The following is a 12,405-nucleotide window of genomic DNA, read 5'->3' as shown; positions in this document are numbered from 1 at the left end:
TGTCTTTCTCCTGCTGCTGCTTTTCATGTGTATACACTGAAACGTTCAAAAGAGCAAGAGGTGACATGTAAGTCTGTTGGAGAAGCTGAGTTACTTGGGTGCAGAGTGTCTGTTGAGCGCTAAGAGGGGGATGACTGGGTCTGGTAAGTAGGGATTGAAGCACGCAGACCCCTGAAACTGTGTGGATGAAATGCCTTGGAAGGCATCAGGGCAAGGAGAGGGGGAAACCTAGGATTGTAAGCAAGAGAATTTTACTTGTGCTTGGGAAAGCAAGACTTTGGACAGCCTTTCTAAAGGAAGTGAATCAGGTGTGGTCTTTCAGATGGTTTGGTTCTGCTCTGAGGCATCTTTCATTCAGCAGCTGGTAACCCAAGTAGATATTCATGGCGAAGTGTAGAAGTTGTGGTAGGAAATGAATAGAAATACTGAAATTATCTAGAAATAGGTTTTGTGAAGTGCAGCATGTGCATGTTGTGCTCTTCAGCCATCTATTGCTATGGCAGAGTTGCCAAGTGTCTGCAGTAAAGTGGCCTATTTATTTTTTTACAGCAAGGCAGTGCTTTAGTAGTTTAAAAGCCTTTTGTTGTGGTAACAAATTGAAAGAGTGCTGCTCTTTACAGCAGCACTGAAAGCAGGGAGTTGAACCTGTTAAATTTTTTAGTTCTGAATTGGATTCATCTGAGTTTGAAATTCTTCCAGTTCTCTTCTGGTGGAGGCCCAGTCTATGCTGGAAATGGGCATGTGGTGGTGATGGCCAACGGAGCGTATTGTCAGCTGAGGAGGTGGTTTTTGTCTCCCATTTCCCCATGCTGATTCCCTGCCCAAACTTAGACCTCTGCTTGTGTTTCCATCATGGTCTTGTAACATCTCTCCAGATCCTTTAGGTTTGCTGCGTGGGACTGATTTGCTGTCATGCTGCACTGGGAAGGATGAGTGTGCTGAGTGAGAAATAGTGGTAGGGATACAGGAAGGATGGGGGCAAAGATGCCTTGCTGCCATCCTCCCACTTCTTCCTGATGAACATAAAGCCCTTGTCCTTCCCTTCAACATGTACCTATCTTTAGGCTCAAACTTAAACAGAGGAGATTTAGGTTAGATATAAGGAAGAAATTCTTTACTGTGAGGGTGGAGAGGCACCGGAACAGGCTGCCCAAGGAGGTTGTGAATGCTCCATCCCTGGAAGTGTTCAAATCCAGGTTGGATGGGGCTTGGCGCAACCTGGTCTAGTGGAAGGTGTTCCTGCCCATGGCAGGAGGTTGGAACTGGATGATCTTAAGGTCCTTTCCAACCCAAACCAGTCTGTGATTATATGATTCTATCCATCATGGGAGACGAGGAGGATGAGGAGACTACAGGGAAGTATGATGCAGAGCCAACCAAGCAGAGACAGTTCTTGCTTTAAAGCAGGTCCCAGCACAAACACATCAATTCGAGTGAAGTTTATTTCAAACAGATAGAAACCTTTGGTCGTTTGTTGCAGTCTGAGCTTATCTGTAGAGGTGTTTCAGGTCTTTCAAGAACAAAGAATGGTTCAAGCTGAATTTTGACTTGGTTGAATTCAGAGCTAGAATTAATTTAAGCACTTGCTGTGGTGCTGTGATGTTGGAGCTTTCATTCCAGGATTGCAGTCCGTGTTCTTTTTTATGGATGGTGGTCTGTCTTGAGTCCTGAATCCCTTGCGTTGCATGCTAGATACTAAAACCATAAGCAGTGCACTCAGAAAATTAGCCAGCCCTGTGTCTTTTCTCTATTCCTGTCATTCTGTTTCTCCATCTGTTAGTCTCTCTTTTTACATTCCTACACTGGATTATATGAGAGCGAGTATGTGTATGCACTAGGAGGAGATGCTGTTCTTCTGTGCTTATTTGGGGATGAAAATGACTATTCTGTCAACTCTACCAGTATTTTATGTCTCTCTTGGGACTTACTTTTCAGGGTCACTTACTGACAGGAGAATTTTTGGCTTCCCCCTTGGGAGTAATCTGCTGCTCTTTGCAGTTAAGCTTGAAAACATGACCCCAACCAACTCAAACATAAAGGGAAACGCAAAGCAGCTCAAAATTAAAATGCTTCCAAATGTTATGTGTGTGTCTTGTTGAAGGGGACAGCAATAGATCTTTGCAGTTATCTGTCCCACTGTGTTCTGTCTCCTAAGTTTTAAAATATATCTGAAATAAGCACTTTTTGGTGTTGTAAACTGATGTTGTGGACTGATCTGGATTGCTTTTCCGACCAGCATGGAATATTTTGCTTTGGGGAAGGAAGCTTCTTTCTTGATCTATTCTTTTGAAATAGTGCTGCTGTAAATTTGAGATGAAAGCAGGATTTGAAGGGGGATTTGGGCCTCATTTGCAGAAGGAGGAAAGGGGAGAAGTGCTTTTCCCACCCTATTCTCTCATTTTCTTCTTTCTTACTGTGTAAAACACTGATGAGGAAGGCAGGTGAAAAGGACACAGTTCTCTCTTCCCGATTCAGTGCAGAGAATTAATGTGCATCTCTTTCTGCTTGACAGGTTTCACCGCCCCCTCAGGCACTTTAATTAGTTGTATGAAGTGGAGCATTTTCACCCAGAGATGTTGGGAGTGATCTGCTCGGAGTACCTGTAACCCATTGCACGGTACTCCCCAGAGAACTGGGTAACCCGAGTCTAAGTCCAACATCTTCTGAATCTTTATTAAGCACTTCACCTCCCTTGTCAATAACTGTTTTCTTTTTCCCGTTATAGGGCAGCCAGATTTCTCATTGTTAGATCTTTGAGCCTTATGAGGATCATTCTTTTGAAATACTTTTCCCCCCAAAAATGGGAACAAAGACGAAGCTGATGGAGCAGGAAGCATCCTGCTTTTTCCTACAGAATCCAAGTCCCAGCTGTGGCAGAGAAAGACATCTGAGACTGTTTGACAGTGTTGATTGTCACAGTTCTGTCCAAACTCAGTTACTGAACTGTTCCAAATGGCTGTTGCACTGTGTTCTTTGACCAGTCTTAGAGGGAGCTTCTCCTCCCTCTCCTGTGTCCTCTGCGACATAGAGGAAGCAGAGTTTCGAGGGGGGGGTTCTTTAATAGGATGTGTGCTGCAGGAAAGATGACACAGACCCATTTCTGTGTTGCTTGCTGTGTAAAACCTTTGTTCATTTAGATACATTCAGTATTATCTGGGAAGTGTAGTTCTGTTTTTTCGTGTTCTCATTGGCACACTGATGCTAAACTACAGGTTTTTCTGATGTTTCAGTGGGAGAGCCTTCTGCAGAGAAGGCAGCACTTTATTCTAGTAAATGTTCATTCTAAAGACAACCCTTGATAGTATTAATAAAATAATTAGTCTTCAGAGGCGTAGGCAAATCTGATCTGTTGGTGAGACATTAAGAAGTTTCTATGAAGAGCAGTGGGTTGGATGGGTGTATGTGTGTGAGTGCCTGTGTGTATGTACATAAACGCTCTGGTTAAACAGCCTTTCCTTGGCCCAGCCACAATCACGGATTTTTAAAGACCAAAAAGAAGCAGTTTGAAGTTTTGCCATGACTTGTTGCTTGATTGCCTTCTCCCCCTTGAGCACAGCTCTACTTGCATTCTGGTTGTAAACCTAATATTGATGGTTGGTAACATGTGGTAGCTCAGTCGTGTCATTCTTGTAGCTCCAGTTTACTGCCTTAGTAGACTTGATGTTACATTCAGTAAATGGGAATAAAATGAGCAAAGTTGATGGGCTTGTGTACAGAGTGTGTGTGTAAACAGGAGGAGAATCACTCCAGGAGCTGTAGATGGTGTTGGGTTTTAAGATGCTTTTTGTTTCTTCCTCCCTCCTCCCGCAGTTCCCCTTTTCAGATGTTTGGGGGTGAACAATAGCCTTCTTTTCCAGATACACATCAGGAGAAGTGAGGTTGTGGGACACTCGCACCTGGGACTACACAGCCCCCATTCTGGAAGCAGTGCATGGTCCTGGTGATGCTGGACCTCGGCCACATGTCTCCTTTGTGAGGATAAACAGCTCCCTGGCTGTAGCAGCTTACGAGGACGGTAAGTAACCACAACTCTCCTCCCTATTGGAAAAAAAAAAGGGCTTTACAAAAATGAAGCAGCTGTGCTCAGCTTTTTGTGTGTCTGTAATCCTGTATCCACACACACACGCACACACTTGCTTTTATGTGAGAAAGTTGGCCAATAACCCTAAATGCATTAGGAGGCATTGGAACATAGCACCTATTAAAGCTGATGTTTAATTCCTACTGGAACTGCTACACAAAGCTGGAGTGCCAGGCTGTCATCCAGCCAAGCTATCTTAAGCAAATAACTTGTTTTGCTATAAAAATATTACATTTTCTTCCACCAGCCTTCTCCTCTGTCCAAAACTCCCTTGGGATGCTGTGGAGCTTTGTGATGGGAATACTGGTAAACTTGCATGTGATTAATCTGCATCCTCTCTTGGCGTAGCGTATGGATGCACATTTTCTCCACGGAAGTGTTGGTTTGCAGTGGTGGGTTATTACATACTTTGACCTAATATTTAATGAAACCTTAATAAAATCCTTGTTTTAAATACACTTAGATGTTTGTGTAATGGGTAACAAGAGACCAACAGGCCGTGGAAACAGCAATTGTAAAAGTCAGGTTTGGACAGTGTTGGCCAGTTGGGATCCTAGGCTGACTTGCTCACAGAGCTCAGCTCATCATCTGTCTTTAAAATGTATGATTTGACACCTGAAATCCTCTCCTTGGGTATGAATAAAGAGTATTTTGAAAGTTAGGGTGCTTGTAAACCTATTATCTTTGATCCTGACATGTCTGCATGTGAAGACAAAAAAGATGGGTAATCCCAATTAAATCTCTAATCTCTGTGGTTTAGTTTAGAAGTAAAGTTAATGCTTTATATGTGAAAATAACTGTTTTGAGATGATCAGCATCCTTAGTTGTATTTCTAGCATGAATCATGCTGTAATGGTTTTCTGTGGCTAAAAATCGTTGATGGGCAGTGTTTTCTGCCAACAGCCAGTCTGCTGTTGCAGAAGACTCATTAATATTATTTACTCAAGTCATAGGAAATTATAACTGTGATAGTTTTAAGTGTTGGCTTTTTGTCCAGTGTACCAAACAATGAGGTTCTTTTGTTTGTTTTCTAGTCTCCCACTGAATAATCTAATAATTTGTTTGGGGTTTTTATCTGTCGCATTCCTTGTGTCAGTCCTGGGTGTGCTGTGACTAAACTAGTTTACATAAACCTTAGTGCCTTCTATTCTTTTGGGTAGAAATTTCAATGGGCTCTGTGGTATGGCAGTTAGTCTGATTTGAGAAGCCTGGTCAGAATAGATTAGTTTCTATGTGAATAGGGAATTATAAAGGCTGGTTTTAGAAATGTTGAGTAACTGGAAGCTGGAAGTGTGTATTTACACTTTGGTGGAGAGCATGATTTTCAGCTTGGGGAGGGAGAGGATGGCTTTGAAGATAATGTGTTTGATTGTTCTTTGTTGTACTTTTCCAGCTCCCTTTTCTCTTTGTTTGTAAGTTTGACTAACACAGAGAAACCATCTGCTAGTGTTGGAGGTGGTGCTGTCAGGCAAAGAGTCTAGACTTCTCTGTCGAATCCCTGGCTCGCAGACTCGCTCAGATAACATCAGTTTCTCCCAGTTCAACAGAGCTCACGCAGCGATGTCCTTGGCACCCGATCACAGGGAAGAGCTAACAGGCAGATTCTGCTCGCGCTGTGCCTGCCTTACAGCACTGTTCTGCTGGTTCTGTAGTAGCAAACGCTTCCCAGGGCAGATGAAATATAGGAAGGAGAAAGATTTGTCTTCCTGGGATGCCTGCGTCCAGAGTGAATTGTAACTCCATGATGGTACTAAAGCAAAATTGAATTATGACTTCGGGTGGATGTTTCCGGCGGTGTCAGCCTCTGAGAAACAAGGAGAGGTAAATGAGGGAAAAATGTATGGGGGGGAAATGAAGTTCCCTCTGCCCATGCCAGTGCTCAGCGGGGGCACTCAGTGTACACCTGGGGCAACGGGACTTGGCAACTTGATCCACAGTTGTGATTTTTGAATTCCAACCCACTGGCCTCATATTTCTTCTGCCTTGTTTCCTATTGTCAGCACTGGCAGTGCTCCAGTTTGATTTTACCACTAATTGTGTTGCACGTTACCGAACTGAAATGAATCAAATCAAAATGCTTTTCCTGGAGCATTAGATAAAGCAGGCGAGGGTTCTGGGTAATGAGCAGATGCTGCTAATGCAGGGACAGTAGAGGCCTTGCCAGGACTCCATCTGCTCCATGCTTGCCTGGCTTTGGCTGGGAGCCACAGCTTTTGGGAAACAGCAGTCTACTTCAGCCATCAGGCTCCCCCCTGTCCTCGGAGCCTCATAGTTTGACTTGAAAACAATGTGCTGCAACAAGAGAACATACTTTGGGTTCTTTATCTCTCTCTTAAGTGCTATGTTTCATACTCATGTAGGCATGGCAGGGAGATGCTGAGCTGCTGCCCTTCATGGTAGAGCTTTCAGACCTGTTGGGAAGAGTTCGTGGTACTTCACAAGTTGCAGAAGAGCAACATGGAGCGAAGGATGGTGGTTTCTGCAGGGATCAGAAGTGCTGTTGCTTGTTGGCAGGCTCCAGGAAGGGAATTCTGGCAGTGTTACTTTCTGGGACTCGAAATTTGCTGTCTTGTCCATTCTGATGCCCTTAAAACTGCTCACAGGTATTGTCCCTTCTGTACCCTCTCTGCAAAGGTAGAAAGGGAGTATTGCGCTTGGTGCCTTCTCCTAAGTGCAAGGATATGCTGTGGGATAGCAGGGAAAGAGCCTGGCTCAAAGAAAGGGAAAAGTTTTTGAAGGAAGTAGTATATTTATTCCCATTGGATATGTGCAGATGGCCCTGGATGCAGAACTCCTGGTTTGGCTAAATGGCATGGGATTTCACATTAGGTCAGGGAGTCTGCCTCTGGAGTGCCCAAGTTGGGAAGAAAATACAGACTTTCTCATACATGCCTTTCCTGAGGGACTGTACAGAAATGGTGTCACTTGGAAATCTCTGTAAGAAGAGTGGTGGAGGTAAAAGATGACAGCATTTGGTGGAAGCTGATGTGGTTATAGTAAGGTAAAGGCACACCTCATGGCTGAGGTCTGGTCTCCTGCTGTTGAGTACAGTAAGTAACTTGCTGGATCTGCTGACAGTTGAGAAATGGCCTTGCAGTGACTATAACATGTAAAATCTCAGTTCATGAGCACCCAGCATCTCTCTGCTGAGGTTAAGGCTGGTTTCCTCTGGCTGGAAATGATGTGGGGAGTTTTAAGACCTCAGGCTTGTGCTCCTTTCCACCTGGGTATTGCATCTACTGCTTGTACTCCATAGAAGTATGATGGTAGCTGGAAGTTACAAGGAAATGAATTAATGTTCCCAACTGGAAGAGAGGACTACATGTAAGAAGTGTTTTCAGGAGGTTTTATTCTGTTGAAATCAAGATGAAGGGGCAAGGCCCAAACAGCTTCTGAATGTAGATGGCAGCTCTGGCCTTACCACACAATGATGTTCAGAATCTGAAGTGAATGACCATGCAAACCATGAACATGTTTGGATTCCCTGCTCTAACATAGACAAAATTCTGCCTTTGCCTTTTCTTTTTCCCTCCCAGATAAAGCACACGTAGGTTGCTAAACATCTCTTCTAAAGCTGACAGCAACTGCTAGCCCTGTTGTCTTCATGTGGAAGAGCTGATGTAATGGGTCTTTAAGAGCTGTGTGTAGTGTTTTCCACACCAAAGCACAGCCCTCCCTCCACTTAGGCAGGTTTGCTGTTAGCAGGTAGCACAAGCGGGCGGCCGTGCTCTGCTGTGACGTGCTGTATGACACTGACAAACACAACCAATCTAGTACTGACAAATGGGATTTAATGTCTGATTTACAAATGTGATTTAACACGTGATTTTGCCCAGAGGAGCTGGGGCTGCCCCATCCCTGGCAGTGTTCAAGGCCAGGCTGGACGGGGCTTGGAGCAAGCTGCCCTAGTAGAAGGTGTCCCTGCCTGTGGCAGGGCTATGGAACTGGAGGAGCTTTAAGGTTCCTTCCAACCCAAACCAGTCTTATGATCCTTCTTTTGCCTGTGTTTGTGTTGCTTTTCCCTGTTACAGGAAAAGAGATACTGGTGGCAGAAGTGTTGCCTTTTATACCAGAGAGAGACCTGTCTGAAAACAGATGTAAAACCCATCTGCTCTTGCAGGATGCCTTTTGTGCTTCCAGCTGCAAAGAGGAGAATAGCTAGAGACAGGCATTAATGGAGAACAGCTTCCAGCCATTCACCTTTGATCCAGCAGGAGATGTGTAATACTGGCTGATGCTTACTAAAGCTGGAGTACAGTCAGGATCTGTGGTGTGTCGTGTAAGGCACAGTAGTCTTATAGATAAATGTTTTATCCAAATACCTGTCAACTGAGAGTGAATTGCAATAAATGGACCTTTCATGAGGGCACATTTCAACAAGATATTGGGTTAGAATTTTGAATTCTTTGTACAACCTTGGCTGAACTGATAAACAAGACAACTGGTACAGCAACTGTAGTGTTAAGTGTCAGCAATCACAGCATCTTCATCAGCTTCTTGCACTTAACTAGTTTCCCGGAGCCAAGATGTAATATAAGCAAGCTGTAAACTCTGAATCGAGGAGTTTGAGGAGTTATTGTTAGAGTTCAATTGGAATAATCACAACTGTGGTGCAGATTTCAGCATGCTGAGAAAGTGTTGCTTATAATAGGGATTTAATGGCTTTCTAATACTGTTAAGAATACAATAGTAAACCCAAAACCAGATACTGAACATACTGTATGCTTGTAACCTTAACTTCACCTTAGCAAAGATACTGCTTTGGAAACGAAGTGCTGGTCACTGCTGGAGGCAGGAAGATAGACTCTCTAAAGTAGTGATCTCATCTGCACTGGTAAATCTTATGCCTAATATTTTTCATGTTGCTATACTAATAACTAACTGTAATGGTGGCTTTTTTGTCCTGCTCTTACACAAACATGATTGACTGTTGCAAAGGCTTGCATGCTAATAAATACATCTTGCTGTTTCTGCAGTGAAATAGAGAGTATTCTGAGGAGCACTTTTAGACCCGATAGTAACTTTACCTATTGATAAATACAGTGCAGTGTTTGCTTTCTTTGTGTAAAACTTGATAATGTTTTCCTGCTGTCATACAAGAATGCATACACCTTGTTTGACACTAGTGCCTTTCCAGAGGAGGTCCTTGCATGCAAGTAGTTGAAGCTTCCAACTGGTAACAAGTAAGATGATGGAGGATGTACATATAGTATCCTACCCTCTTTTGGACGAGGGGAGAAGCATGGGGGACAAGCAACACCTTAGTAAGCAAGCAGTTCATCCTAATGAAAGAAAATGGTCTTTCTCTTGCTCTTTGCCTTCCTGAACAGTCCTTTTTTACTCCATATATTGTGCTCCTTCATTAAACAGGTGTTAACTTGTGCCCTGACAAGTCACTTGGTTCTTTTTGATGTTACCAAGAATGTTTTCAGACCACATTGTGAATCAGATGTTGCACACACTGTGTTTTATATCTTTTGGACAGATTTTTGCTATTGAACATGATAACAATGGCTTTCTTGCCCAGTTCTAGAGAGCTGAGCTATGAATTCTTGGCCTCTGACTTGAGTGTTTTGGGGTATTTTGCAGAACTTTCTCATGTTAATGCACTGTTAAAACCAGCAAAATGTAGATGTTCAAACAAAAGCAAATCACCTTCCTTTTTTTCCCTTCACAAAAGTAGCCTTTAACTGGCTTAAATGTTCTGCAAAACAGTTGGAAATACGGAGAGGCTTGGCAGCAATATTCCTCATCTGATAAAAAAAGTCCACTTCTAAGACCCATGATCTGCAATCATTGCAGTCTTTTCTGATGTATGGTTTTTTGCTTGCTTGTTTAAATCAGCTGTGCTGGAGGTGAGACTTCACCCATTCCCTTTGTCTCAGCTTGGAGCCAAGGACTCACTGTGGAGGCACAAAGCAACCAGGCTGCAGAGGGAATCCGAGCTTGTGCTGTCCATTTGTATTGGTTAACTTGTGTTAAGCCTAAGTATGTGTGATGTGAGCTTGCATTCTGTTTCCAAACCCGTTCAGCAGTTATTTACCTTTCAAGCAATTAACATAATTACCATTATGCTAAGAAGTAATTTTGGGAAGTTCTGCTCTGAGCCCTTATGACTCCATCGGGACAGTTTTAGTTGGGACTTATCTTTTTGATGGAAGCCTAATTGCAGTTTTGGCTTTGTGTGAACAAACAGAGGCAGCTAATTGTTTAGGCAAATAGCAGATTAATTTAAATATTCATCCCTAATAAAACAAAAATGGTCCCCATTATGGTCCTCATTCCCATGGCGAGGAATATAAATATTCAGTGGGAGTGCCATTAGACAGGAATCTTAAGGATTATCTGCATTATTTCACATTGGTAGCACTTTCCAGATACCAAATAATCTTTACAAAAGCTAACATAAATCAATTTAAACTCATTTAGATACCATTTCACTATGTGCAGTTTCATTACCACACTCTTGCTTCACCTCCTTTGGGACGTAGGAGGAGTGTTTGCAAACTGGCATTGGTGCCCGTCCACAGCTGTCTGTCAGAGCTTTTATGTCTCCTTCTGAAGGAATAGCTATCATTAATCATTTCATCATTAATGGCTCAAGTAGAAGGAAGGCTTCTCCAGCCCTGTCTGTCACATCTGAAGATTGCTTCTCTGTTAATTCAGTGCAAAGGTGGCCCAGAAGTCTCCAATTCTGTCTGGCCCTTCTGGTCTGTAATACACTCCCTGATTGCTTCGGGTTGCTCTTACTCAGATTACTGCTTTAATGTACCACGCTTTTAAATCAAGTATTGGTGATCTGTGCTGGGGAAAAATGCAGTTGCAAACCCTTTGTCTTTTTGCCTTACACTCCTGTATTCTTGGGGATTTGTATTCTTTAGCTTTTTGGACTCTTCTGCATTTTCTGTTTACCCAGAGCATCAGGATCAGGAGCTGGTTGTAAACGGTTAAGAATGGTATTAAAGTCCCTGACCTGATTGCTGTGTGTGCAGAGCTTCAGATTCTTCACTTAAAAACTCCTCTGTGTGTAGCAGGGTGGCTTCATTTTGAATGTGGGCTCTTCCTCACTATTTTTAGTGACCACGGAGGGCAAATACATAGTAGAACAAGAATTTAGGTGTGTGTTTAAGTCTGATCTTCCCCAAACGTGGCAATGTGGGAGAAGTCAGGCAGTCTTCCTCAAAATAGATACCAGTGTTTATTGAAAGTCAAAAATTAGGATTTATTTAGAGAGCAACAGAGCCTTTAATGCCAGAGCATGTGATTTTGGAAAGTTTCCTCTGAACCTGTTACATGGTGCTGTGCTGCATCCTGAAGTTCTGGTTTCCTGCCCTACAGTCTCATTTCTGTATATTAACTTTTTTGCATTAGAATGCTTTTAAGCTTACATCTTTCAATGCTCTTTTAAAGTTCTGTTAAATTCTGAGCTAACACAGCAATTATCTTTTGTACACAGGGACAATTAGCATTTGGAACCTGATGTTCGGGCGGGAGCCAATCCATCATTACCAGCACAACCAGAGGATACAGGCTCTAGCTCTTGGTTCAGAGGGTGCAGTGGTAGCAACGGCATCTGGCTTCGAGGTCAAAGTGGAAAGCCCTGATGACAGAGGATTCTGGCAAACCACAGCAACATTTGACATCCAGAAACTGGTGAGTCTCCAGCTCCATTCCAGGAGCTCCTGATGCACCCATTATTTTTGGTACAGTTAAGAGGGGTCTTAGGAAAATCTTACAAGAACTAGATAACAGCATTATCAGCTAGAGGCTATGATTTAGAAGCAGGTTAATGGAAGAGCCTTTCATCACTGAAGAGCAAGGGTGAAATGCTGGCTGAAGCTACAAGTGAAAATGAATAGAAGTCCATATGGTGCAGGAGGTTGGCTGTTTTTAATAATTTTTTTTTTTGTCAACATTAAACTAAGTTGGCTCATTTTGTAAATCAGTTTTCTCGCGTAGAATTGGAGCTAAAACTCGAGGTCTCATTCCAGAGCAACGCGCTCTGATTAATTCTGAGGCAGGATATTGCAGACGAGCTAATAGCATCACTTGTGAAGCTGTAACTAGTTGTGCAGCTTCTTCAGGTTGCACCTTCTGTCACTCAAGTTTCGAAACTATTTTAATTAACACTCAGAAGCCATCCCCTTCTCTGAGGTTTGATTATGTCTCAGAGCATCCACATTGCTTTGAAAGGGGAAGGAAGTGTGTAGGAATAAATTGGCAAGACAGCTTCTCTCCTATTGCAGGAAGCTGACTGCACATCTGATGGGTATGAAGCTGTGATTTAAGCCACACCTGACTAATCCCCAAAGTTGAGTCAGTTT

General features: G+C 43.0%; 1 protein-coding gene across 2 annotated transcripts in view; it reads left to right on the top strand.

The window, feature by feature from the left end:
* Positions 1-12,405, top strand: part of FBXW8 (F-box and WD repeat domain containing 8) — a 54,033-nt gene that overhangs the window by 22,869 nt on the left and 18,759 nt on the right. For both annotated transcript variants that reach the window (XM_062631136.1, XM_062631135.1), the window contains exons 5-6: positions 3,858-4,015; positions 11,538-11,734. In XM_062631136.1, the coding sequence (XP_062487120.1) occupies positions 3,858-4,015; positions 11,538-11,734 (355 nt within the window). The remainder of the gene's footprint in view (positions 1-3,857; positions 4,016-11,537; positions 11,735-12,405) is intronic.

This window comes from Pezoporus occidentalis, unplaced genomic scaffold (assembly GCF_034315485.1).
Source record: "Pezoporus occidentalis ecotype Australia unplaced genomic scaffold, CSIRO_AGI_Poc_V1 ctg37, whole genome shotgun sequence".
In the NCBI taxonomy this organism is placed as follows: Eukaryota; Metazoa; Chordata; class Aves; order Psittaciformes; family Psittacidae; genus Pezoporus; species Pezoporus occidentalis.
The sequence above is the reverse complement of the archived record's forward strand: the minus strand, read 5'-3'. Positions and strand labels throughout refer to the sequence as shown.